Here is a 25,490-nt window from a genome sequence, read left to right as displayed (position 1 = left end):
GATGTTTTTATTCTCCTCTCGAAATATTACAGTTATTCCCCTTGAAAAGTTGACCCATGACTTACGAACTATGACCTTTGTGTTTACTTTTTGTAAGTTTCTGACTTTTGTTGTTGTCAGTAGGTTATTTATTAGAGACTTTTCATCTTGTTTGGTGTTTACCGGTCTCCCGTTGTTTTAAATATTTTCATCCAAATATTATCGAATTGATCAAAAACTATCTTTACAATGGTACTATTACTATTACTATTACTCAAAAGTAAGAACAGCAACTCACTAACCTCCAAATCCAACTCCAACCTCGTTAACTCAAATAAACCAACGAGTTGAGTGCCAATAACCGTAATAACCTACACGCGTCAACACAAACCAAACATGCATTCATCACCGATCTAATTACTTGTTGTCGCCAACCGGTGTAAACTTATTTGCAGGTCTGATATCCGCGAAAGAAATTATGGGCTTGTTTTAATATTGTTGTTGTTTGTAATTGCAATGGACAACATAATGTTGCGTTGATTTGTTGAAAGTGTTAACCAATAATAATAGAATAATAATAACAATATTAACAATAGTCTATAGTAATAATAAGGGTAATTTAAGATGTTAATTAAATTTTAATACCTGGATACCTCTGTATAGAGCTTTTAGACTTGGTGTAGTCTCCTTCGCTCCTCCTCATCTATTAATGATTGGACCAATTTTTATAATTGAACTTGTTTCCTAGGGTGTTGCTTATCTCCAACTCTGCTTTGAATTTATTCAAATTTTTTGCTGATACTGTGGTTTCTTGTAGTTTATTCCAGTTATTTACAATTCTAGATGAAAAAAACTTCCTTCTTTCATTTGTTTTAAAACGTTCTTTTTTCAGTTTCTTGCTGTTTCCTCGTGTCTGAATGTTCTTGTTTGGTTTAAGGAATCCTGCCTCTACCCTGTCTATTCCCTTTACTATTTTATATGTTTGGATCATATCTCCCCTTCTTCTCCTGTAATCTAAGGTCTAATAAAAGCAATTTAATAAAAGCAAAAATAGAAGTTTTGGTTTTTTTTCCACCCACAGAAATATTCAAAGTGAATTCTTCCTTGCATCAATTGTCAACATCAAAATGTCAGGGGAGAAAAAAGAAATTGTACTGCTAGATGGAGGGACGGGAATGTCACTTGTTGAAATGGGACACCCAGAGCTCGATGTCAGTATAAACAGAGTATTTATTCGGAATTTAATTGTCTTCTAATTCCTCTTTCATATTTTCATCATTATTTATTTTATCGCAATATAAACAGATTTTGGACTAGAGATATAATAAGATCTGGAATGTAGTATTGTATTTGTGTCTTTATTGTTTTTTGTTGTTGGCTGAAGAAGGGTTTTGAGCCCGAAACGTTCTGTGTTTGGTATTTTATTCTTTTTTGAAGCTGTTATATTCATTTTTGTTTATTACTTTTTACAGTAAAAAAGCTTTTTGGAGCTTATATCACTTTGGCTTCTTTTTAAATCCCATCTCTCGGGGAATGAAATTCTGTCTAGATGATTCTTTGGTTGAAAGGAATTGATTTCAAATACCCTCAGGAGAAGAGACATATGTCTTTGGGTTGTTTTTAAATCCCATCTCTCGGGGAATGAAATTCTGTCCAGATGATTCTTTGGTTGAAAAGAATTGATTTCAAATTATACCCTCAGGAGAAGAGACATATGTCTTTGGGTTGTTTTTAAATCCCATCTCTCGGGGAATGAAATTCTGTCCAGATGATTCTTTGGTTGAAAAGAATTGATTTCAAATTATACCCTCAGGAGAAGAGACATATGTCTTTGGCTTCTTTTTAAATCCCATCTCTCGGGGAATGAAATTCTGTCTAGATGATTCTTTGGTTGAAAGGAATTGATTTCAAATACCCTCAGGAGAAGAGACATATGTCTTTGGGTTGTTTTTAAATCCCATCTCTCGGGAATGAAATTCTGTCCAGATGATTCTTTGGTTGAAAAGAATTGATTTCAAATTATACCCTCAGGAGAAGAGACATATGTCTTTGGGTTGTTTTTAAATCCCATCTCTCGGGGAATGAAATTCTGTCCAGATGATTCTTTGGTTGAAAAGAATTGATTTCAAATTATACCCTCAGGAGAAGAGACATATGTCTTTGGGTTGTTTTTAAATCCCATCTCTCGGGAATGAAATTCTGTCCAGATGATTCTTTGGTTGAAAAGAATTGATTTCAAATTATACCCTCAGGAGAAGAGACATATGTCTTTGGTTGTTTTTAAATCCCATCTCTCGGGGAATGAAATTCTGTCAGATGATTCTTTGGTTGAAAAGAATTGATTTCAAATTATACCCTCTGGAGAAGAGACATATGTCTTTGGGTTTGTTTTTTTTTGTTTTTAATTTTTTTTTCTTCTTATTTCTGACTTGTCTAACTGATTAGCTTATGATTCTGTTGTCAATACCTGATTGAAAATGATTAAGTAATAATATGATCCAAACAACAGGGCTTATTTTCATAAACTAGTAGTAAACATTGCAACTGAGACTGAGAATCACATTAATCACTTTCAATGAATTGTCATTTATGATATACTTATCTGTAGTTCTATCTGTTCATTCCAGATGTACTTACTTAAGCTCAAGCTGCTGACGGTATAAAGATGAAATCGATGTAGAATTATTGGAATGTTTACAATTTTTAAATCCCCAAATTCACCATGGCCAAATATGTCCTTCATTTATCGTTTTATTTTGGTTTTCACACACTCTTGCATTGATTAGCACAACTTCATGCACATCAATCAACAAAACACAGGCATAACAATACAATGTACAAATTAATACAATCACACACGAGAATATGTGACCCTACGCCTCGAAGCGGTATTAAGTGGGGATTTGGAAAACGAAGAAAATCGGTTTTAAAGTGGAAATGGTCAAAATGATCAAATTTCAGTTTTTGGTTGTTTCAGAAACTACAATAATTTTTCTACATGAAAACATAATAATTCAACAGAAACATTGACGATAAGTTATATAAATTTCAAGTTTAAAAATGCAACTATCAGTGACACATTCAAAACGAGAGTAGACTTTCTCTCAGAGAGCCACCCTTTCCAAGGCTTAGTAATACCGAGTCTTTTTCTCCACCAATAAGATGTAAGATATCACAGCAAAGGGCGTGTCTTTATCTATCTCAGAGAAAGCATGACTGTTTCCACAATTTCATAGTTCAACCAATAATGAACTTTAAAAACTGTAAACAAGTCTAGGTTTTTCCCTGACAACCTTACAAATGAATGATTCTGATTGGTCAACACTCATCACATGCGCTGTGGCTGTAGGCCATAATGCTCGGGCGATGCTTCATGACGTCAACATGCGTGTGTTACATATGTGTGTGTTTGTGCATTTGTCTAGCTACATTGGTTAATGATCGAGGTGAGGTACCTCCTTTGTCCCTCTTTCTTTATTCATGAAATTATAGGACATGCTTAGACTTAATAGGACAACAGTTGCCTAATCTTACACTTACAGAGATTGTTGTAGCATAAACATTTATTTTAAGTACAAAAGCAGAATAATAAATAGAGCCTTCAACAATTAATGAACTGTAACTAAAAAATGAAATGGATAGACAAACAGACAGAAAGATAAACCTTTAACGGATAAATAGATAGGTAGATAGATAGATAGAATAGATAGATAGATGAAAGGGGAGAGAGACAAACAGAGAGAGAGAGAGAGAGAGAGAGAGGAGAGAGATGGATGTTCGTTTTGTCGTGCTTTCTTTGTATACTGAAAGAAAAAAAAGGGGGGGGGGGGGGGGGAGTCTTTTTAGACAATGAACAATGTGGTGGAACACTAAGGAAAACTTGAGAGATTCAATAACACGTTTTCATGTAAGTCACTACACAATAAGCCCCACCCCTCCCCTTCCAGCTGTCATCTGACTCAAAATGGAAACAATGCAATGATTGATTTGACCAGCCCATTTCTTTAATTGCAATCTCATTGGTCAATATGTTTCCAGTTGATTGACTATGACTTACTTTGTAACTAAATGCTTTCTTTAAACTATAACTATCCCTACAATTCTTTGCTCCGCCTCCATCCCTTTCTTCATGTCTACCTCACTCTCTCCGTCTCCCTTTAGTTTCTTTCACACATACAAACACACACACACACACACACACACACACACACACACACACACACATACACTTATACAGGTTTCAATCTTTATTCTATTTCCCTCGCGTCCTTTTAATTAATGCACAAGCAGTCTCTCTCCCCCCTCCTTCTCTCGCTCCTCTTTTCCTCTAATATATAATATATACATATATATATATATATATTATTCTCTCTCTCTCTCTCTCTCTCTCTCTCTCTCTCTCTCTCTCTCTCTCTCTCTCTCTCTCTTTCTTTCTTTTTCTCTCTCTCTCTCTCTTTCTTTCTTTTTCTCTCTCTCTCTCTCTCTTTCTTTCTTTTTCTCTCTCTCTCTTTCTCTCACATGTGTTTGTGTTTGTGTGTGTGTGTGTGTGTGTGTGTGCGTGCGTGTTTGTGTATTTTACTCTCTCATTCTATCTCTTCCTCTCTAATCCTCTTTCTTGATAATTCTTTCCCTGCCCACCCGGCTTCACATAGTTTCAAAACTGTACTTGCAAATTATAAGCCCTTCTTTAACTTGTGGCATTTTGAAATCGTATTTTCTCTATTAAATAAGACAAAAATTTCACATTAATAATTCTTATTTCATTGATTCTTTATTAGATATCAAAAATTCTTGAAAAGAGCAATTGTCGGTATTTTTTTCCAGTGTTTTCTTTGTTTTAAGAACATCTTACATAATAATGAATAACTACAAAAGTAATAATTGAATTGTTTCAAAAATGTGTAAGTACATTTTAAATGTATAATCTAAGTTCATGCCAAATTTCACTATTCTCGTCAAATTTTCGATGCCCGTATCTAAGGAGTTATCTTTGCCCATTGATTTGACTGTGCGTGAAAACGGTGCCTCACTTCAAAGTCGATTTTCTCAAAACTTGGTTTTCACACTCTCCCTACTTCAAACGGTCATATCTCGGCAATGAATAATCAGAATTGTATAAATTTGGTATCAAATTTTAAAGCATAAGATAAGCTATGATTGGGTACCAAAAACCCAAAATTGAAAAATCCGACTTAATACCGTTTCGAGGCGGAGGGTCACTTATAAGCAGTTTTTTTATCCTAAGCCCATCAGAGACTGTAATGGCAGACCACATAAGTTAAAGTGAGTACAAAACATCATTAGAAACATACATTGGGTCTCAAGAAAATTGATTTTTTAAAACTCGGATTATGTGTGTCAAGAATGTGTGGATCTGAATTTGTGTGTTGGAATAAGTGGTGTTTCTTGTTCTTACTGTGGGGTTGCTATACTTAAAAAACCTGCCCACAACACCACAAGACAGGCTCTCACATGGAATCCCCAAGGAGGAAGAAGACCAGGGAGGCCAAGAAATAGTTGACGACGAGCACGATGAAGGATGTATAAATGGGTGGATACACATGGAATCAGGTGGAGAAGACAGCCCAAGAATGAGTCTAATGCTGAAGCATAATCAATGGCCGATGTCCCGGCTGATGTTTAGGCTTAAGTCATATCAATACACCAATGCAGTGATGAGCACAAAAGTATTGAGTCTCTTGCATCACTTTAGGGCCCTCCCGCACTAGGACAGGACTGTCCTGGGACGAATTTGTCCTGTCCCACTGAAGTAAACTTCTATTCAAAACAGGTACCGCACTAGGACAGGACTGTACCAGGACACACCTCGCGTATCGTTTGCGCAAATGCATTATCAATATGGATGAAATAGAGGTTGCATATTTCTGTGAAATAGTAGTAGTAGTAATAGTAGTAGTAGTAGCAGTAGTAGTAGTAGTGGAGGTAGTAAATAAATAGGAAAACAAAAATTGCTGAAGTAGAAAGATGAAAAGTTGAATGTAGGGATGCGCCGCCAAGTCTGGGACTTTTTTGTCCTAGTGCGGAAGGCAGCTACATTTTTCTACTATCACAAATGATTTGAACACGGGACTGGGACAGTCCTGTCCCGTTGATTTTGAATCATTTCACAACGGTTCGGGACATATTAGGACTGTTTTGTCCCATCCCAGTAGATGCGGTAGGTTTCACTTTATTACATATGTTACAGGACAGTCCTGTCCTAGTGTGGTACCCCTCTAAGACCCTATTCATTGGGCATGAAAGACAGCAGCAGCAGCAGCTCATTATAACTGTATAGTATGGACCTGGGTGGGGTGACCAGGGTCTTTCAATTACTGGGATGAGTTGATTTAGTATGCATGCGAGGGATGAACAGTGAATTGCATGCAGACGTCCTATTAATTTGCTCTTCAAGGGAATACCGGCACCTTAGTGTACAGTTGAGCCCCCTCACCATGATAATACAGAAAAAAAAGATCAATAAGAATTGAATTGTAAGCTTCAATTTATTCGACAAAGACAGATACTTTAGACGTTTCAGGCTTCCCCTTTTAACAACAAATTCATCCTGTTTTGTTAATTATGGGGAAACCTGAAACGTCCACAGTATCTGTCTTCGTAATCTCATTCGTCTGTAGCATTTCATTCATCCTGTTTTGTTGATAAAGGGGAAACCTGAAATGTCCACCGTATCTGTCTTCGTCTAATAAATTAAAGCTTACAATTCAATCCTTATCATTATTTTTTCCTTCAAGCTTCAAGCAGCAACATTTTCATGATAAGACACCAACGGTTTGAGAAGTGTATCTTATCTACTGTTGAGTGAAATTATGAGCTGTGGAAAATATTTCAAAGATATAGGATGAAAGTTAGTCTGCCCATAATTTGGGTCAAAGCACACAACAATTATATCACCTGCATTTGCTGTGATCGGAGTGAAGAATAGATACGTAAATGTCAACGATATAAAAATGTTTGAGATAAGATCAAAGCTGTTTATCTGAAGCAATTAACCCTTTCAAGATTGGACTAAGAATAAATGAGATAATGTCATAATAAAGTGTTTGCTTTGAATGAGTTTTTGTTAAAGTTTGATGTAACCGATACTTTATGTAATTAACTCCTTTTATTTTATTCTCCATTTTAATGGCTGATTTAAATTTAAGCACCTCCAGCTTTTGGTATTTTTATGTACTTGTTGCCTACTGCCAAAATTTTTGTTCAAGATTTTGATTTTTTTTTCAAATAATTATTTTTAAATATCACCTCAAACAACCATATGTACGCAGTATGGATTGTATATTGAAGAGTCGTTGATTTATGTTCAATTTATACACATTTTCCAGACAGATCCATTGTGGTCAGCGGCCATAGTAAAAACGCATCCTGATGATTTGGTTAAACTGCATAAAGAGTATGTGAATGATAACATTTTTAATGTTCTTGTTCTTGTCGTCATTATTATCTCTCTCTTTTTTTTTTCTCTTAAGTCTGCATCTTTAATTTTAATGTGCAAATTGAAGCAGCACCTCTTAAGTTTGTGACTTAAACAGTGTGATGGAGAAGATCTAGTTTGAGTTGATTTTGTATTTTTAACTGTATTTTAATGTGCATATTTTTGAAGCAGTTCCCATTTTGATTAATTTGAACAGTTACTGTGATGGAGAAGATCTAGTTTGTTTTGGAAAATGTTTTGTTTGAATTAATAAATAATAAATCTTTTGTATGGCGTTCAAATTCCATGAATTCATGCTCTTAGTCGATTTACAATAAAACATGAATTCACAAAGCTTAGTTTGAAGAACATTAAACTAAATTAAGTAAATGCTATTTTAAACAGTTCAGTCTTTAAATTGGACTTGAAAGCGTTAAAAGGAGAGTTTCTGTTTGTGGGGGACAGGTAATTTTCAGATTTTTTGGAGCTGCATTCGAGAAGGATCTGTTGAAGAATTTTGTTCTTGATGTAGACCTTCTAGTTTCGAATTGAATAGAGATGGAGGATCGAAGATTTCTTGATAGTTTATTGACGTTTAAGAGAGATTTGATATTGTCAGAAGCTAGTCCATTTGAACATTTGTAGGTGATGCAAGCTACTTTAAATTCAGTTCGTTAGGCAATTGGAACCAGGGTTATTCTCTCACATCTTCTGGTCCTGGATATGACTCTAGTGGCGTTGTTTTGAGCCTCTTGCATGCAAATGCATTTGAGGTCTATCCTTTTGAACTGTTTTATTATGCTGTTGTTAGAAGATCAACATTAAAATTTGGAGCTCTTTCTTGTGGGAAAATAACCTTGTCTTTGCCTAAAAATGAAGTCGAGGAAGGCAGATTTTTTTAGGGTGTTTTTTTTTTTTTTTGTATTGTTCTTTCTTGTTTTTTCTTTCACTGTTTCATCCACAATTTTTCTGATTTGTATCTAAAAATGAAATAAAATCAGATGATTTAAAGACTCAATCAAAGATGTGTTTCATAGATTAGGTAAAATGAGACAAAAATCTGTATGAGCTGACTCTTTACGTTGTACAAGCTTTCACTAGCAGGTCTCACACCTTTGTTATCATGTCAGAGGAATGCAGACCCGAAAATAAAATTTAACTCTTTCAGCGCCATTGGCCACACATTCGGCCAGAGCAGAATCTGTTCTATTGACCATTGGCCGCACAGTGTAATCCAATCCTACTTTATACAAAAGTACTGTAAATTGAGCCAATGGTATCATTTCTTTCATCAGAACATTCAATTGGCCCTAGGGGGGGGGGGGGGTATTTTAACTGAGATTTTGTGCCAAATTCGAATGTCGTTTTGTCTTAGCTTGTCATTCTTATGCTGCCTCAATCAGGCGTCAGCCTTTTTGTGACAGAAAATTTCTAGCCTCAGCGCTGAAAGAGTTAAGGCCTAAATTATTTAATCTGCGTTTTGAAAATAGATAATTGAATGTTGGTTTGTAAACTGAAAAAGAACAAAAACAAAATATAACAAACAAACATACTCAATTTACATAATTTAGATTACTTTGACTTGTACTTCAACATCTGGCTGGGTCATCTTTCCACAAAACAAGATGGAATGGAGAGGTCACATGTGTTACATTCACATAGGCTAGACTAGACTTCTGCTCAATGGCAAAGCCCTATATTATTCTCTGCATCCACCCTGAAGTCTAAAAATGACTGTTACTGTTACGTATTGATTTAAAATAAATTTTTTAAATAGAAAACTTGAAAACACTATATTTGTTTATGCATTGGTGTTGATAAATAGTTTTATGCCTCTCCTTCAGAATTAGGTTTTACCAATATACATAATTAATTGTGGTCATACACTTTGTTGTGGCCTGGCAAAAATAAAGGGAAATTATTATTTTCAAGTACAACATTGGATAAACACTATCTCTTTGTGCAAAATTTATTAATAGAATTGATAAGAGATTAAAAAAAAAAAAAAAGAAAAGGCATAATTTACAAACACATTTTACAAACTATGTCGATCTTTATCCTATTTTCACATTTTGTTTGTTTTTGTTTTTGTTGTTGTTGTTTTGTTTTTTGTTTTGTTTTTTTTTTTCAATTAATTAATTGTTATCTTAAATTGTTAACATTAGATAGATATAAATAAGGCAATATATGTCACGATTCAGATAAGTATCTCACTGTTATACTACTATAGAAATATGCTTTTTATTATACTATCCTTATCTTTACTTTGTTTCTTCTATCACAGATTTTTCCTTGCAGGATCAAACGTAGTTGTCACCGCGACATACCAAGCATCTATTCAAGGTTACATGTCAAGGTTCAAGATGACTGAGGAGGAGGCCATACATCTTATCAGGAAGTCTGTGACCTTGGCCAAGGATGCAAGAGATCAAATAGAGAATTTCTCTGGTATTTACCTTTTCTGTATATAATGGGTAGGGGAGGGGGGGGGAATGAGAGAAGAGAATGGATATATATATATATATATATATATATATATATATATATATATATATATATATATATATATATATATATATATATATATATATATATATATATATATATATATATAAAAATGAGGGGGGAGTGGGGGGGGGGGAGGAATGAGAGATTAGAATTTAATATGTGGTCTTGTGGTATGGCACTTGATTTTGGATTGGAAAGTCCTGGGTCCGAGCCTCTTTACTCACATTCTCTCACCACACTCATGTGTAAAATGAGTACTTACTTGGCCTTTAACAGCGTTGTCTCTGTCAGAAAAAATTGTAATCTCGCCAAACAGGCGTCATGTCCCTTCCTACATGTTGATGTTGGCCAGGGACACCTTGTAAAGCGGTTTGAGCACTCTTAATGGATATTGCGCTATATAAAAAAGCTCAATTTAAAAATAATTTAATTTAATTTAAAGGAAAAAAAAAAGAAAAAAGAAAAAAAAAAAGAAATAAAGAAAAAAAAAATTTTTAATTTAAAAAATGTATGTATATATATATATATATATATATATATATATATATATATATATATATATATATATATATATATATATATATATATATATATATATATATATATAATACAGTAAAATTACTTTAAACCGAAAGAAGCTAAACCGAAAAATACCTTAAACCGCAAAGAATTTAAGAAATTGTACTAGTTTCTTCATTATCTTTGTACTAATTCTTACGATGAACCGAAATACTTCTAAGCAGGACTTTCTTTAAACCGAAACAACTTGAGAGCACCTTCCTTTTTTCTCTCTCTATTTTTCTTTTAAAAGTCGGGAAGGTAGCCACACGTAATAATGCCCGGCGATATTAAACAAAGAGCGTAAGTATAAGATGAAGGTGATGGGTGGGGTGGGGGGTAGGCAAACGCTTCAATTACTGCACTTGGGCTTGGTCAACACCAACACCACAATCGCACAGACTGGGGAAGACAGCGGGTGACTGGCAGGCGAAAATGAGGAAAGAGGGGGAGTTGGGGTGTAGAATCACGAAAGCGAGATGTTCTCGCTAGTGTGTTGATGCTTTGGAACTTTTCAACACGACAATAAGGAGGAGGGTGGTAGACGACTTACCATTGACATGCCATTTCATTTCCACTTTGTTTAAATGTGTGTATGAGGGGGGGGGGGGGGGTGAGGTTCTATGTAATTAGGCCTTTGAACCTCATGGCAATTCAACAAAAGAGAGACGTGTAGTAGACAGCTTAGCATTGACACGCCTTTTCATTTCCATTTCACTTCATCTCTGAGTAGCTGCGCATCATTCATTATCAATTATCGCACAAGAACTTTCGATCTTATTTTAGCTTTGCATTTTACTAAAAGATGTCTAAAAGAAAGCACTGTGCTTACACGTTTCAGTTTAAAATCAAAATACTATGTAAGTCGATGAAAAAAAAGTTGATCAAGACGGAGATATGTAGAATACACGGCATCCCAAACTCAACTCTTTCAACAGTTTTGAATTGAAAACAAAAACCCCCCAAAATATTTTTAAAACACAAAAAAAAAAAAAAAAAAAAATTTATGGTAACGGAGACTGCATTTATTCAACAACTCCATTTAACGAAAAACCCATGATACGATTAAATGAGCAAATTCCTTAAATAGTTACTACCCTTGAAAAACATTGCAAAACGGGAACTTGCTTTAAACCAAAATGTCTTTAAACCGAAATGGTTTAGAAGGTCCCCAAAATTTCGGTTTAAAGTAATTCTACTGTATATATATATATATATATATATATATATATATATATATATATATTATATATATATATATATATATATATATATATATATATATATTGAATCGTGTTTGATACAAATATGGTACGAAAAGTGCTCGACATGTAGTAATGGAGCGAATTATTATTTTTTAAAAATAATATATATATATATCAAAGATCAAAGATCGGGGATAGTTCATACAGTAGAGTCACTCTCTCCCCGGCCAGGCGGAGTTGTCGTACCAGTAAGGTCATGGGTTCGAGCCCCCATCGGTGCTGCGAAATTTTATTCTCTATTGTCTTCTGGCACTTTCCTACTAACTTTGCTCTTTCCTGTCTCATTCAGGTCACAGAGGATTGGTTGCAGCCTCAATCGGGCCTTATGGGGCCGTTCTCTGTGATAGGTCAGAGTATCATGGCAGATATGCTGATGAAATGACAAGGCAGGTTAGTCTTTTTGTCTGGTTTTATTTTTGTCTACCAGATGGATTCCAATCATTTTAGGTCCATGTTACTTTATAAACAATTACAAAAGAGTCTTGAAATGATTTATCTATATATTATGCTGACTGAAGACGTGGACGAAAGCCATAGAAACGTACGTCTTGGCCATATATAAGTGGGTGACATCATTTATATTTTATATATATATATATATATATATATATATATATATATATATATATATATATATATATATATATATATATATATATATATATATCTGCATTATTTGTCTTCCTTTCTTCTTCTCCTTTCTACATTACTTTTTGCTATGATCAGCACTGCTTTTTTAAAATTTTAATGCGGCATGTGTGTGGTTTCATGGTCTGATTGTACACTGTAAACTCACCTGGAAAACTACAAAAAACGTCTAACTTCTACGGCACAAGACCATAGGGCTAGAGCTCAGGTGGTCGCTGGTTCGGATAAGTAAGTAAGTGGTCTGACTCTCACCTTTCGGTTCTCAAGGTCCACGGTTTGGGTCCTGCTATGAGCGGTGTATAGTTGAGTCCTTGCAATAGTCTATTTACTCACATTCTCTCACCGTATTCATATGTAAAATGAGTACCTGACCATTAACAGTGTTGTTTTTGTCGGAAAAAGAAATGTATATATCGCCTAACAGGTATCATGTCTCGCACATGTTTGTTAAGTATTGCTGTCGGCTTTGGACCCCTTGTAAAGCACTTTAGACATGGTTAGTGGATATTGTGCTATATAAATGCTCACGTTTTGATATGAAAGAGTAAATTTCTGAAATAAAAGAAATTGTTGTTTATGAATTTACTTTAACCAATCAAGTAATTATCTGATTACTAGGTAATGACAAGGGAGAATAGTAGTTAAAAACAGTCCCAGATAAAAAGTACAAAATGTCATAGAGTCCTCTCCATGTAGACTGTAAAGGTGATACGGTTTTAGTTGTTTTGTTTTTTGTTTTTGTTTTTTTGTTTTTATGGTTATATTTTGTTGTTTTATTGTAATTAAATAATTAATAATATATTTTGTTTGATATGTTTGGTTTTTAAATTTATTTGGGGAGAGGGAAAGGGGTGGTATGTCCAACTCTTACCAACAGCCCAGAGTAGGTCAAGGCCAGTGAGAATATGAGTGAAAGATGATAAGACTAACTTGATTGATTAGGCGAAAATAGCATGGAGTGTGTGTGTGTGTGTGTGTGTGTGTGTGTGTGTGTGTGTGTGTGTGTGTGTGTTAGAAAGATTGGTCTATGGTTGAAGATATACACTATGGCCTCCAGTCTCGATCTGATGATGTGGTAGAATGAAGTTGGCACTGAATATTGAACATGAAATGGCTTTGGGTTGTTTATTGAAGAAAATTAATCTAATTCATCCGAGCTGACCTCCTTAAAATTAAAATTGAGCTTTTATATACCGCAATATCCACTAAAGTGCTCAAGCGCTTACAAGGGGTCCCTGACCAACAGGACGGGACATGACGCCTTTTAGGCAATATTACAATTTTTTTCCAGACAGAGACAACGCTATTAACAGCCAGGTACTCATTTTACACCTGAGTATGGTGAGAGAATGTCAGTAAAGAGCCTATTCCAAGGACTCAACTATGCGCCGAGCGAGGCTCGAACCATGACCTTCCGATCCGAAGGCGAGTGTCATACCACAAGACCACATAGCCGCACTGACCTCCTTCTCCTGATCCGGATGGTCATAGAGGAGACATGAGAGATGACATGGCCCTTCATGTAGTTCATTAATACTAAAATCATCATATTCATAATTCTTGTCATTTTGTGTTCAAAGTCATCGGTTCATTCCAACATAAAACTAGAAGGTGGGGTGTAAGTGGCAGGAGGGGGAGGGGGGCGCAGGGGTGGGGGGGGGGGGGGGGGGGCAGAATTTAGATGTATATAGACCTGCTTACTTTAATTTTATTTTACTTTGTAGTTCCTAGGGTAAAGTAATAAAGAGTAATCACTATAGTCAACTTTATAAATCATCTACAAGTATGATTAGATAATATTTCAATGTCTACAATATCTATATAATATCTGTATAATATATGTGCGATTATGCGGTCTTGTGGTATGACACTCGCTTTCAGATCGGAAGCTCCTGGGTTCGAGCCTCACTTGGCGCATGGTTGAGTCCTTGGAAAAGGCTCTTTACTCACATTCTCTCACCGTACTCAGGTGTAAAATGTTAACAGCATTGTCACTATCGGAAAAAAAAAGATGTAATATCGCCTTACAGGCATCATGTCTCGTTCTTCATGCTACTTGTAGCTGTTGGTCAGGGACCCATTATAAAGTGCTTTGGGCACGTTTGTTGATATTGCCCTATATAAAAGCTCAATTTTTTTTTTTTTTTTTTTTTTGTATGTGCTCAGGCACCAAAGATTCTTTAATAACAATTCTTATTGAATCAAAAATATTTATACATTTCTGTTGTTGGAGCTGAGAAAATGTACATGAGCTTCTACGTATAATATAGTGCAATATAGTGCAAAACTTACTAAATTTTACTCATAGTGCTTTTCAAGAGGTCCCAAGCCACTAGCAACACTTAACATATGTCGGAACTGCTACAATTTTGTTTCAACAAAGACTGTCACCAGACAAGTACTACTCATTTTACACCTGAGTATGTTGAGAAAATGTGAGTAAAGAGCCATCTCTGGATTGGAAAGTCATGGGTTCAAGCCTCGCTCAGCACAGAGTTGAGTCCTTGGAAAAGACTCTTTACTCACATTCTCTCACCGTACTCATCGTGTAAAATGAATACCTGGCCGTTAACAGCGTTGTTTCTGTCTGAAAAAAAAAATGTAATATCGCCTAACAGGCATCATGTCTCATTCTACATGTTGAGTGTTGCTGTTGGCTAAGGACCCCCTGCAAAACACTTTGAGCACGTTTAGTGGATATTGCGCCATATAAAAGCTCAAAAAAGGGGGGAGGGATGGGGGTAGATACATATATTCGATCCAGTTTTTTGGTTCAGCAGTTACGCCTGTCCAGGCTATTGGTGCCTTTCGACCCAGCGACTCTGACTTTGGCCTGCTTTTCTGTTATGATGTGTTTCCTTAGCTTTTAGCCATCCAAGAATTTTCCACAAGACAGTGGCAGTTTTAATTTAGAGTTTTCTTCTCTTGGGTAGGTTGCCATCCGAGGCTTACGATTCCTGTCCAACCTGCATGCAACTTGACTATCCAATATTAATTTTATAAATTTTTTAAAAAATCTGACATATAGGAATTGAGTTCCTGGCACCTAACCAGAATGCAGCATGTTGCGTCAACTAACCCTGACCTTTTGGCCATTGAAACAATCCCATCAGTCAAGGAAGCTGAGGCAATACTAGATGACCTTAAACAATTTCATGGTCTTAAAGCGTGGGTCACTTTTCAATGCAAGGTAAACAGTTTTTGTTTGTTTTGTTTTGTATTGTTGTTGTTGTTGTTTTGGTGTACAGTCGAAGTTGCACTCATGGCCACTTGTATAAGGTGGCCACTTGCCATGGCGGCCAGCCTTCATGGCTGACCATCATTTTTTTCCTCTATTTTGTTACTCCATAAAACAGCCACTCCATAATTCAGCCGCGGCCGCTTATTTCCAGAACAAAAAAGCCCTTGGATCCCTAATTGATAAAATTGAACTATTTTACTAGTGTTTAAAGGATCCAGGAGTGTTACTCGATCCATGAAACTCTTTCAAATGGTTTCAGACGCTATCAATCTATCTTAAAATGAAAAATTACATAATAGGTAGTACTATATATCCTTCACACAGACAAACATGACTTTGGCTTGATGATAATGTGTAAAAAAAATATGAAGATAAATTACGTCTTATTGTCTTGCCAAAGTGATCTTGTCAACAATCAGATAACCAAGGACGTCGTGGCAGAAGAGTGTAATTTTTAAAAATTTCCACAATGAGAATCCGACTCGAGTGTCGTATCTCTCTCCCCGATTGAACGTTTACTGTATGATTGTCCAGACGATCATGCCCGTGGGCTAAATGACAAGCCAGTACAATGAGTTGGTAAAGAACACACGCATACAAATAGTGTTGGAAAATCTTTTTGTCAATTGACAAAGACCAAGGGCTATTTTTAGATCAAATCTACCAATGAAATAGATTGTATTGGGTTTCTGTTCTAGACTTTAAAAAAAAAAAAATTTTATGGTTTATTTCTTTTGTGTGTTTTTAAACATTAAAATTTTTAATCAAAATAGTTTTTTAGAATGCTTTTTTTTGCAGATTTTTTTTTCTAAATTATATTTCAGGATGGCCACCACACAGCTCATGGGGAAACTATCCAGGAAGCAATTCGTGCTGTAACCTCTAACCCTCATGTAGTGGCTGCAGGCGTGAACTGTGTTGAGCCCTGTCATGTGACCAGTCTTATCCAATCAATAGCACAGCTTGGCATCTCCGTGCCCATCATTGCTAAACCCAATACTGGCCAGTTTGTGGATGGAAAGTAAGCCAAATAATTGGTTGAAAATGTTTATTAACTTGCTGTCATGTAAACAAAGTCATTTCCCATTTGTTTTTGTTTTAATTAATGTACAGAAATAAATATAACAGCTTCATGAAACATAGAAGGTTTTGGGCTCAAAAACCTTTATCAGCCAATAACGAAGACAGTAAAAACGTTAATACATCACTTTAAAAGCAGACAAGATGGCAAAAGATTATTAAGCACGCCTAGTTGGCAGCAGCCTCTTATGGTTTTCACACTAGTTATGACGTGACCAATCGCAAATCTGGTCCGATTCGTGCACCAGACAAACCCGCGGTGCATCGTCAAACACCGTTCGACTAAGCCTGCCGTCTCAGGTTCTTGCCCACAGCAGGTAATGTTGGACAGGTCTTAGACCCCGATGAAGGCACTGGCCGTGAGCAGCTCCTCGACCGAAGCGATCGCTTACCATGCCTCATACGGTATACAGGGAACTCCACCACTAGGGTTACTCCCGCAATGGAGGTCCCGATAGTTCAGTTGGTAGAGCACTCACTTCAATGCAATGGGACAAGATCAAAACCGGTGCATTGAGATTTCTGACATCCCCGCCTCGCCCTGTCCATCAGCTGTGAATGGGTACTGAGTTTAGATTGGCGAAAGCATTGCGTGACTAGCTCCTATCAAGGATGCTTAGAACGATAAACTGCTCACAGATAATGACTCTAGACTCAGTTGGCATTGACAAAGTAAAACGTCAATCATTGGCATCGACAAAGTAAAACGTAAATCAAGGAATAAGTAAAACGTCAATCATTGGCATCGACAAAGTAAAACGTCAATCATTGGCATCGACAAAGTAAAACGTAACAGATAATAATTTTTGTTCGTGTTGCTTATTGTCGAATGTAAAACGTATTTGAGAGGGTTTTATCTGGATATTTGTTGAATAAATAATATTTTTTGTTTTGGTTTTGTTGTTTATTTGTTGTTGTTATGTAGATAAGCTTATCTTTTGTGGGGTTTTCTGGTTGTGTTTTTTACTTGTTATTTTTTAACTATCCTGCTATGGATTTTTTTAAAAACCTTTTTGAAGTGATAAGACCTACTCTGGGTCATCATGGGAATGTTGAAGAGACCTAGTCAATGTCACAGTAAGAAGGCATGACACGAAATGAAGGCAATCAGCCAATCCCTGCAACGTGCTGCTATTATTTTACAATTGTAATTAGTGTATCTTGGGTAAACATTATTTTTTTTCAGTAGCCATTTTTATCATTATAATTTCAATCATCATCATCTCATCATTGTCATCGCATCATCATCATCATCATGCATTCGACATTCATCATCATCATCATCATATCATTTCATTTTTTATGTCACATTTCATCATCATCATCACCATCATCAACATCTTCATCATTGCCATCGTATCATCATCATCATAGTGGTTATCATTGTTGTCGACATTTCATCATTGCCATCATTATCATCATCATTATCATCATCATCATCATCATCATCATCATCATCATCATCATCATCACCACCATCATCTTCTCTGCAACATTATAGAGTCACTCAGAAATATTAGTTATCTCGCCTTCCATAATCTGAAAATTTGGTTGGTACAACTGGCCTCAGATACTAATTTGTGACAATTCGGTGCTTTTGGTTAGTCGATAGAGCCAGATAACCCGAAACGTCAACAAAAGAAAAGAAAAGGGAAAAAACGAGAAGGATAGAAGGAGGGAACTCGTTGTTAAGTTCTCTTGGAGAGGAAGATCAAGCCGCTGCACTGGGCCTGGCTGAAACTGAGGGAAGAGCAAGAAGGGCCATGCTTCACGGCCAGACAATTGTAATGATAAAATAGATGGAGATCAAGGTTTACAGACACGATACATTTATTACGGAACTAAATAACATGTATAACACAAAATAGAATGATACAACTCTACTTATCTATTAATTTTAAACAATTTAACACGTAACACCATAAGATAAATGATAATAAAAAATCAAATAAAATTCCTTGATTCATCCCCAAGAGGAAATTTTTCTTTAGGGACTATTCCAAGGGAATACTGGAATAACCCAGGCATCAGCCGCAGTACAGCGCCACGAAGTGATCTAGGGCGAGGTTATTTGCTCAAGGCCACACAACGAGGCGGTAGTCCTGCTGCCCCCTAAAATGCAGGATTCATGGAACCTTTCATTCTCTACCATAGAAATTGAGATAAAAACAATTATCAAATTTATTTATGTACCTGAATTGGTGGCTCAGCATTATAATCTCAAAGGCAAGTAATATTAAGTGTAGTCGGTGACAAGATAGATGACAGTGATTGTAAAAAAACAATATTGTGTCTGCTCTGATTAAGGCACTTCACACATATATTACCCCACTCGATAAGCATGAACGAGTAACTATAGGCAGTGATGTATATTGTAAGAGTGTCGGTTCTAAAAGTATGCTTAATAGGTGACTGTTACTGTATGAAATTAATATTTTCATAAGGCCTGCAGGGGGAATAAATAAATTATTGGTAAGCCCATTGAGCATGGTAAAATTATGGAGATGCGTTATAAAAATGTTCATATTTATTTATTTATTGATTCATTATTTATTCATTTATTTATTTTAACTGTTGTACGTGACAGAAACAGTGACAAACACAAGACAGTCATCACAGACATGGTGGAGGATTGGATATCAGAGGGCGCCACATGGATTGGTGGATGCTGTTTCATTGGTCCATCGGATATACGAGACATCAAGAATAAACTGGACGCAAATCCATCGATAACTCTTGTTGATGCCAGCTACACACTTGGGTTATGACTGGACGCAAATCCATCGATAACTCTTGTTGATGCCAGCTACACACTTGGGTTATGACTGGACGCAAATCCATCGATAACTCTTGTTGATGCCAGCTACACACTTGGGTTATGACACCACATTATGGTGGTATTTGAGAGGGGTTTTTGGAGGGGTTTTTTAAAATGTTATTTCACAAGTTGCTTCCCTTTTCAGTAACTCTGTATTAACATAACATAACATAACATAACATATTATGGCATAGGGCGAAATAGGATCAAATCCCTTGAATGCCCTTAATATTAATTGTAATACTAGAAATCTATTGATTGAAAGATTACAATAATGATACACGTGGTAAAGATAGTATATCAACTTAAATGGATGCATGTATGTGTGATTTTCTTTTCTTTTTTTAAAATGATTTTGATGTCATTATTATTATTAAATTCAAAGTTTTTTTTATTGACAATGAATTACACCAGTCCAGAATCACAATAAGGGGGTCCCAATTGTTCAGTTGGTAGAGCACTCGCTTCATATTTTAAAAAGACCGGGATCGATCCTGGGTGAAGTCGAGATTTTTATCCCTTGTCCTGGGTAGCTGGGTATGTTAGATCTTGTCCTATCCAAGAGGTAGAGAGGAATTGTTATTATTTGTTTAACGCTATAGAAACCTGAATAACCAGCGGCTTTGAGGTCTAGTGGTATGACACTCTGCATCAAATCAGAAGGTCTTGGGTTCAAGTCCTGCTCTTAGTGGTGCATAGTTTAGTCCTTGGAAAAGTCTCTTTACCCACATACATGCAAATTTCCCCGTCTATCTAGCAGTGATAGAGTAGCTGGGTCTGTCAAATCAGGCGGAAAGTATTTTGTAATAGACTCATGTCCTGTCCAAAGGGTAGCAAACAGTTGTTTTTTTTTTACCGTCCAGTAACGCTATAGAAATCGGGATAAACATCAGTTTGATTGGATTTATGGTTTTAACAGACAATTTTGATCTAAAAACAAAACATCAATCTTTGTTTTTAAGTATTTTGATTAACAAAAATGATTATAACAGCTTCAAAAGGGGAACAAGAAAACCTGTCATCTGCATTATTTGCGGCCCCAAATGGCATTTGCGGCCGCAAATATCAAGGCAATCCGCAAATTTTGGCAAATTTCCAAAAATTGGCAAAATTTGGCAAATTTTTGTAAATAAAAAAAAAACCAAAACAAAATAACGAAAAAAAGGTGCTTGGAATTTTTTAAGGATACTAGGATTGTCAGTCCAAAAAACATTCCGCTTATGCCTAACAGTAACAGCGTATCTGCATACACTGCAATTCCTGATTTTTGTCATCTTCCTCAGCATGAGTTGACTAGATATATTGAGAAACTGGGGCCCAGTGCTGTGTGAGAGTCCGATACTGGAATCATTGATCTGACTCTTTTCTGGAAGTTTGTGGCAGATCATGTTCCAGCTCTCATGCCTTGGCGTCCCGGTATGCCTTCTCCAAAAGCTCATCAGCTGATGCTGAACGAAGTTTTTCTTTATATAATCTTGTTTTGTCTTCTAGAAGGCGTAGACTCACAGAAGACAACATCAAAAGGACTAGTTTTCCTTTACTACAATAAGTTCAGTGATGCCTCTTTTTTTACTACTGGGTGGGGTTCCTGACCTCCCATAGTGGGCAAGGAGGTACATACTGTGTCTCCTATCCCCCTATATCTGTTTTACAACTTGCTTTCTTTGTTTTGGAATGAGATTGCTTGGTTTTGTCCTGGCCCTGGCCGGAGTCTTGGCTGGGAGGGAAACGGTCAAATGCATAGATATTGTTTTGGGAGATGATATGTTTTTCCTTGTAAATCATCTCTATTATATATTATGTTATTTTGAATGTTTGATGTAAGCATTTGAGTATATTCCTTTTAGTCTGAGGGACTACTTTTCTTGTATTGACCACGTGACGAAGTCGGGAGATGGACTCAAGATAGACATGTACACATACATACTTTGTTTTAACTCACTCAATCTTAGAGATTTTTGCTACTTTTAAAAATGGGAAAAAAATGTATTAAAATTGAGCATGTACATATAAAGTTTTATTCAACTACCATTATCATGCAAAAACTAAAAATATTAGCTTTGATACTACGCCTATAATTTGTCTCAGAAAAATATAATAAATGGGCATGGGGTAAAAGTAACCCGGGTAGACTACAGATATAGTCGGTGCTAGGGTTGAGTGGGTTAAAATCCTTATGGCTCTGAGAGACTACTTTTTTGTGTGTGTGTTGACCACGTGACCTCAAGAAGTCGGGAGAGGGACTCTAGGGATGGATGGTGTCTCTCTCTCACTGCCAGCTGGAGGGTGACGTAAAAGTGGCGTCTCGGGTTCAACTCCATCACCGCACAAGTTTTTATTCTCTTTTATTTTCGAGCACTTCTCTTACTCGCTTCTGGGTGGGGTTCCTGACCTCCCATAGAGGGCAGGGAGGTATTTACTGTGTCTTCTATCCACCTATATTATCTGTTTTCCAACTTACTTTCTGTCTTTGTCTTGGAATGAGATTACTTAGTTTTGTCCTAACCTTGGCCGGATACCCTGGCTGAGAGGGAAACAGTCAAATGTATAGTTAGTTTTGGGAGATGATATTTTTTTCCTTGTAAATCATCTCTCTGTTATGCACTGTATTATGTTTTCTTTACATGTTATATATGATTTGTAAACATTTGAGTGTTTTCCTCTTAGTGGGGACCTGTGCTTGTGTCTGAATGAGACTTTTAGGTGATCTCAAACTTAGTACTTTGATAGTTTGCTCTTGGAATCTACATCTGCTTCCTATTTGAACCAATTCTCCTTTGTCTTCCCTTATCTTGGGTGCTTTAATTGTAATTATTCTAGAACTTTTTACTATCCCAATTTCTTCCTTTTTACAGCCACTGATATGAATATCTTACTCGCTTCGTTTCTTGTTATTAGAATGCTATGAGTATGAGAAAATAATAAACAAACAAACAAACTGAATGCTGAAAATTGCTGATTCAGTGCAGTCTTCCATTGGTTTTATCTCTACGTTATCTTTGGGTCACCTGTAAGTACCCTTCTGTAGGACAGAACATAACATATGGTATAGGGCAAAATAGGATAAAATCCCTTGAATGCCCTTAATATTAATAGTCATGCCATACATCTATTGATTAAAGATTACAATAATGATACACATGGGAAAGATAGTATTTCAACCTAAATGTATTCATGCAAATGTGGTGTACAAACATATATCTTTAACCGTGACATGCAAAGCACACACACCCACACACACACACACACACACACACGCGCATATAGAAGATAACCATAATAATATAACAATGCATAATATATACATACAAGACTGAAAGCCCTGTCAACAGTAGTGCAAAAAGTATTATTCGTCATATATAAATCTCTCATCATATAATTCCCTGTCTACTAACACCTTGAAATAATCCATAGATTTTGCATTCTTTGTTTCAAATTTCAAACTGTTCCATTTCTGAACAATACGAATTCCGAACCAGTTTTGTCTTATGTTTGTTTTGCATCTAGAGACAAAAATCTTAAACTTGTCCCCTCTAGTAAAAGTAATATTAGAATATGAAAAAAAAAATCAGAAAAGTCAATCCTATCCAGACCATGTACCAATCTATAAACCTGAATTAAATCCCCACGAATTCTTCTATATTTCAAACTCGGTAAGTCAAGAAATTCTAACCTTTCCTTATAAGATAAATACTGTATTGCATAAATCTTTTTGGTAGCTCTCCTCTGCCCACTTTCAATACTAATAGATTGTCTTTTGTAGAATGGGCTCCAGATGCAATTTCCGTATTCGAGAATTGGTCGAACGAGCGATTTATACAAATATAAAAATATGGTTTTATCAAGACGTATAAAAGTTCTATATATTATTCCCATCATTCTGTTTGCACGGCTTACACAATTATCAATAAGTACCTCAAAATTCAAAAGTGAATCAAAAGTAACTCCCACATCCTTTTTCATAAGGCACAACGGAAAGTAGATTTGACATAGAAGTATCGGTAAAATAATTATTGACATGGATTATTTTTTCCTATATGTAATACTTGACATTTCGAAACATTAAAATCGAAATGCCATGTTGTAGACCATTTAATTTGAAAAGTGAAAATATATCATTTTGTAGAATGTTATATGTTACATGTTTCTAATAATTCAACTCCTTCAAGTTATGACAATGACAAGGCCGTGGCTACTCTCTTCAATGATAAAATGACTTTTTTATTCTGTATTTTGGCGAACATTAAATTTCATATAGAAGGAACGAAATTTACGTCATTTAGCTCTTTGGTATTGTTTTTATTTTAGCCAGCTTTTTTTTATGAGTAGTTCTCACGTAAATTGTAATTAATCAGACTAAAAACGGTTAAGGTTACCCATAGTTGTGTGTATTGCTCCGTTATATCCGACTGGTAGATGTTGTGAGCATATTGACGAAACGCATAGCATTCAACACCAGCCCTCTATCTATGTGCTGTCTCTTCTCCATTCCGAATTTACGGTACTTTTCAAAAGCGGGAAAAGCGGGTGGTTGGATGGGAGCATCACCCTTGAATCATATACCTATGATGTTCGCATGGGTGTACGATCCGATAGTGATGTCGTTTCTTCTTCTCTTTACTAGCCTATCCTGCTTCTTTGGTTTGTGATTGTATTTTTGACAGGGGATATTTTTTTTCCTGTAAATCCTCTGCCTGTTTGTTCTTGGTTATTTATAATTTAGCTTATGATATCTTTAGGTTATGATTTTGATTGACATTTGTACTATTTTTGTTAGATTGCTTGTTTTTTTGTTTCAGCGGTCTCTCATATAACCTCAATTGTGTTGGAAGAGACCTAAAGCAACAAACAAACAAAAAAAAAAGCGGGAAAAAATTTTTTTACTTAGTCTAAAAGAAGTTTGTCATATGTTCAGTTTTATTTAGGGAGGTCCCGATAGCTCAGCAGTTGGTAGAGCACTCGCGTCACACGCTGAGGGACTGAGATCAAATTCGGGTGAAATCGTGATTTTCATTCTGACCCCCCCCCCCCCCCCCCCCCCCCCCGTCTGTCCACACTCAGCAGTGATTGGGTAGCTGGGTCTGTTAAAACTAGCGGAAAGTAAGTTACATACAAACTGACCAACGTCTTATCAAAAGGGTAGCAAGGAATTGCTATAGTCCGTTTCGTTTCACGCTGTAGAAACCGGGATAAACTCTTACTTAGCCTACTCTATATATGCCCAATGTCTGTGAAAGACTACTCCTTACTTACTGACACCTGATTATAGTAACACAGGTTTGTTGAAGTTTGAAGTGCTAATATTGTAGATAAGGCACGGCTTGATTGTGAACAAAGAGATTGTCGCCGTCAACATTGTCGATTACGCAATGGCACACGACATGTTCGTAGGTCATGCATTCGGCAAACATGTATGGATTTTAAAAAAAAAAAACTTGATTATTTATATAGCGCAATATCCACTTAACGTTATCAAAGCGCTTTACGAGGGGTTTCTAGCCAACAGCATCATTTAACATGTAAGACAAAGGCATGACGCCTGTTGGGCGATATAACCATTTTTCCCCCGGACATAGACAGCGTTATTAACTCCTTTTACACCTGAGTACGATGAGTAAATGAAATGTAAGGAGCCTTTTCCAATGAGTGCTGTACCATTAGACCAAATAAATAATAAAGTGAAATTGAATGTAAGCTTCAATTTAATTACAAAAACAGATCAAATGAACGTTTCGGGTTTCCCCTTTATCAACAAAACAGGATGAATGAAACACTACAGATGAATGAGATAATAATATGGTCATAGCATAGTTAACTACGCCATGACCACATTATTTCATTCATCTGTAGTGTTTAACTACGCCATGACCACATTATTTCATTCATCTGTTGTGTTTCATTCATCCTGTTTTGTTGATAAAGGGGAAACCCGAAACGTTCATTTGATCTGTTTTTGTA

The 25,490-nt window shown here is 36.0% G+C and overlaps 2 protein-coding genes across 6 annotated transcripts in view; one reads left to right on the top strand and one right to left on the bottom strand.

Annotated features, from left to right (window-relative positions):
• The window catches only part of LOC144956040 (alanine--tRNA ligase, cytoplasmic-like), a 42,538-nt gene extending 39,903 nt beyond the window's left edge, over positions 1-2,635 (bottom strand). Inside the window, exon 1 of the mRNA XM_078886335.1 lies at positions 2,617-2,635. The gene's annotated coding sequence lies outside the window, so the exon portion shown is untranslated. The remainder of the gene's footprint in view (positions 1-2,616) is intronic.
• On the top strand, positions 35-22,475 carry LOC144956041 (betaine-homocysteine S-methyltransferase-like). Of its 5 annotated transcripts, none has more exons than XM_078886336.1 (8): positions 35-92; positions 1,061-1,190; positions 7,326-7,393; positions 9,699-9,862; positions 12,035-12,135; positions 15,422-15,583; positions 16,459-16,655; positions 19,302-22,475. In XM_078886336.1, the coding sequence occupies exons 2-8, from the start codon at positions 1,107-1,109 to the stop codon at positions 19,480-19,482; spliced, it is 957 nt and encodes a 318-aa protein (XP_078742462.1). In that variant the 5' UTR covers positions 35-92; positions 1,061-1,106; the 3' UTR covers positions 19,483-22,475. The 5 variants fall into 5 exon arrangements, 4 of the variants coding, with proteins under 4 accessions (XP_078742462.1, XP_078742465.1, XP_078742463.1 ...); XR_013641858.1 differs by having other exon boundaries at positions 86-119; positions 16,459-18,810; positions 18,941-20,003; XM_078886339.1 differs by having other exon boundaries at positions 86-119; positions 19,302-20,003.
• Positions 22,476-25,490: the final 3,015 nt, after the last annotated feature.

This window comes from Berghia stephanieae, chromosome 10 (genome assembly GCF_034508935.2).
Source record: "Berghia stephanieae isolate SIO BIC M18660-M18661 chromosome 10, UCSD_Bste_1.3, whole genome shotgun sequence".
Lineage (NCBI taxonomy): Eukaryota > Metazoa > Mollusca > Gastropoda > Nudibranchia > Aeolidiidae > Berghia > Berghia stephanieae.
Note: the sequence above shows the minus strand (reverse complement) of the source record. Positions and strands in the feature narration are given on the sequence as shown.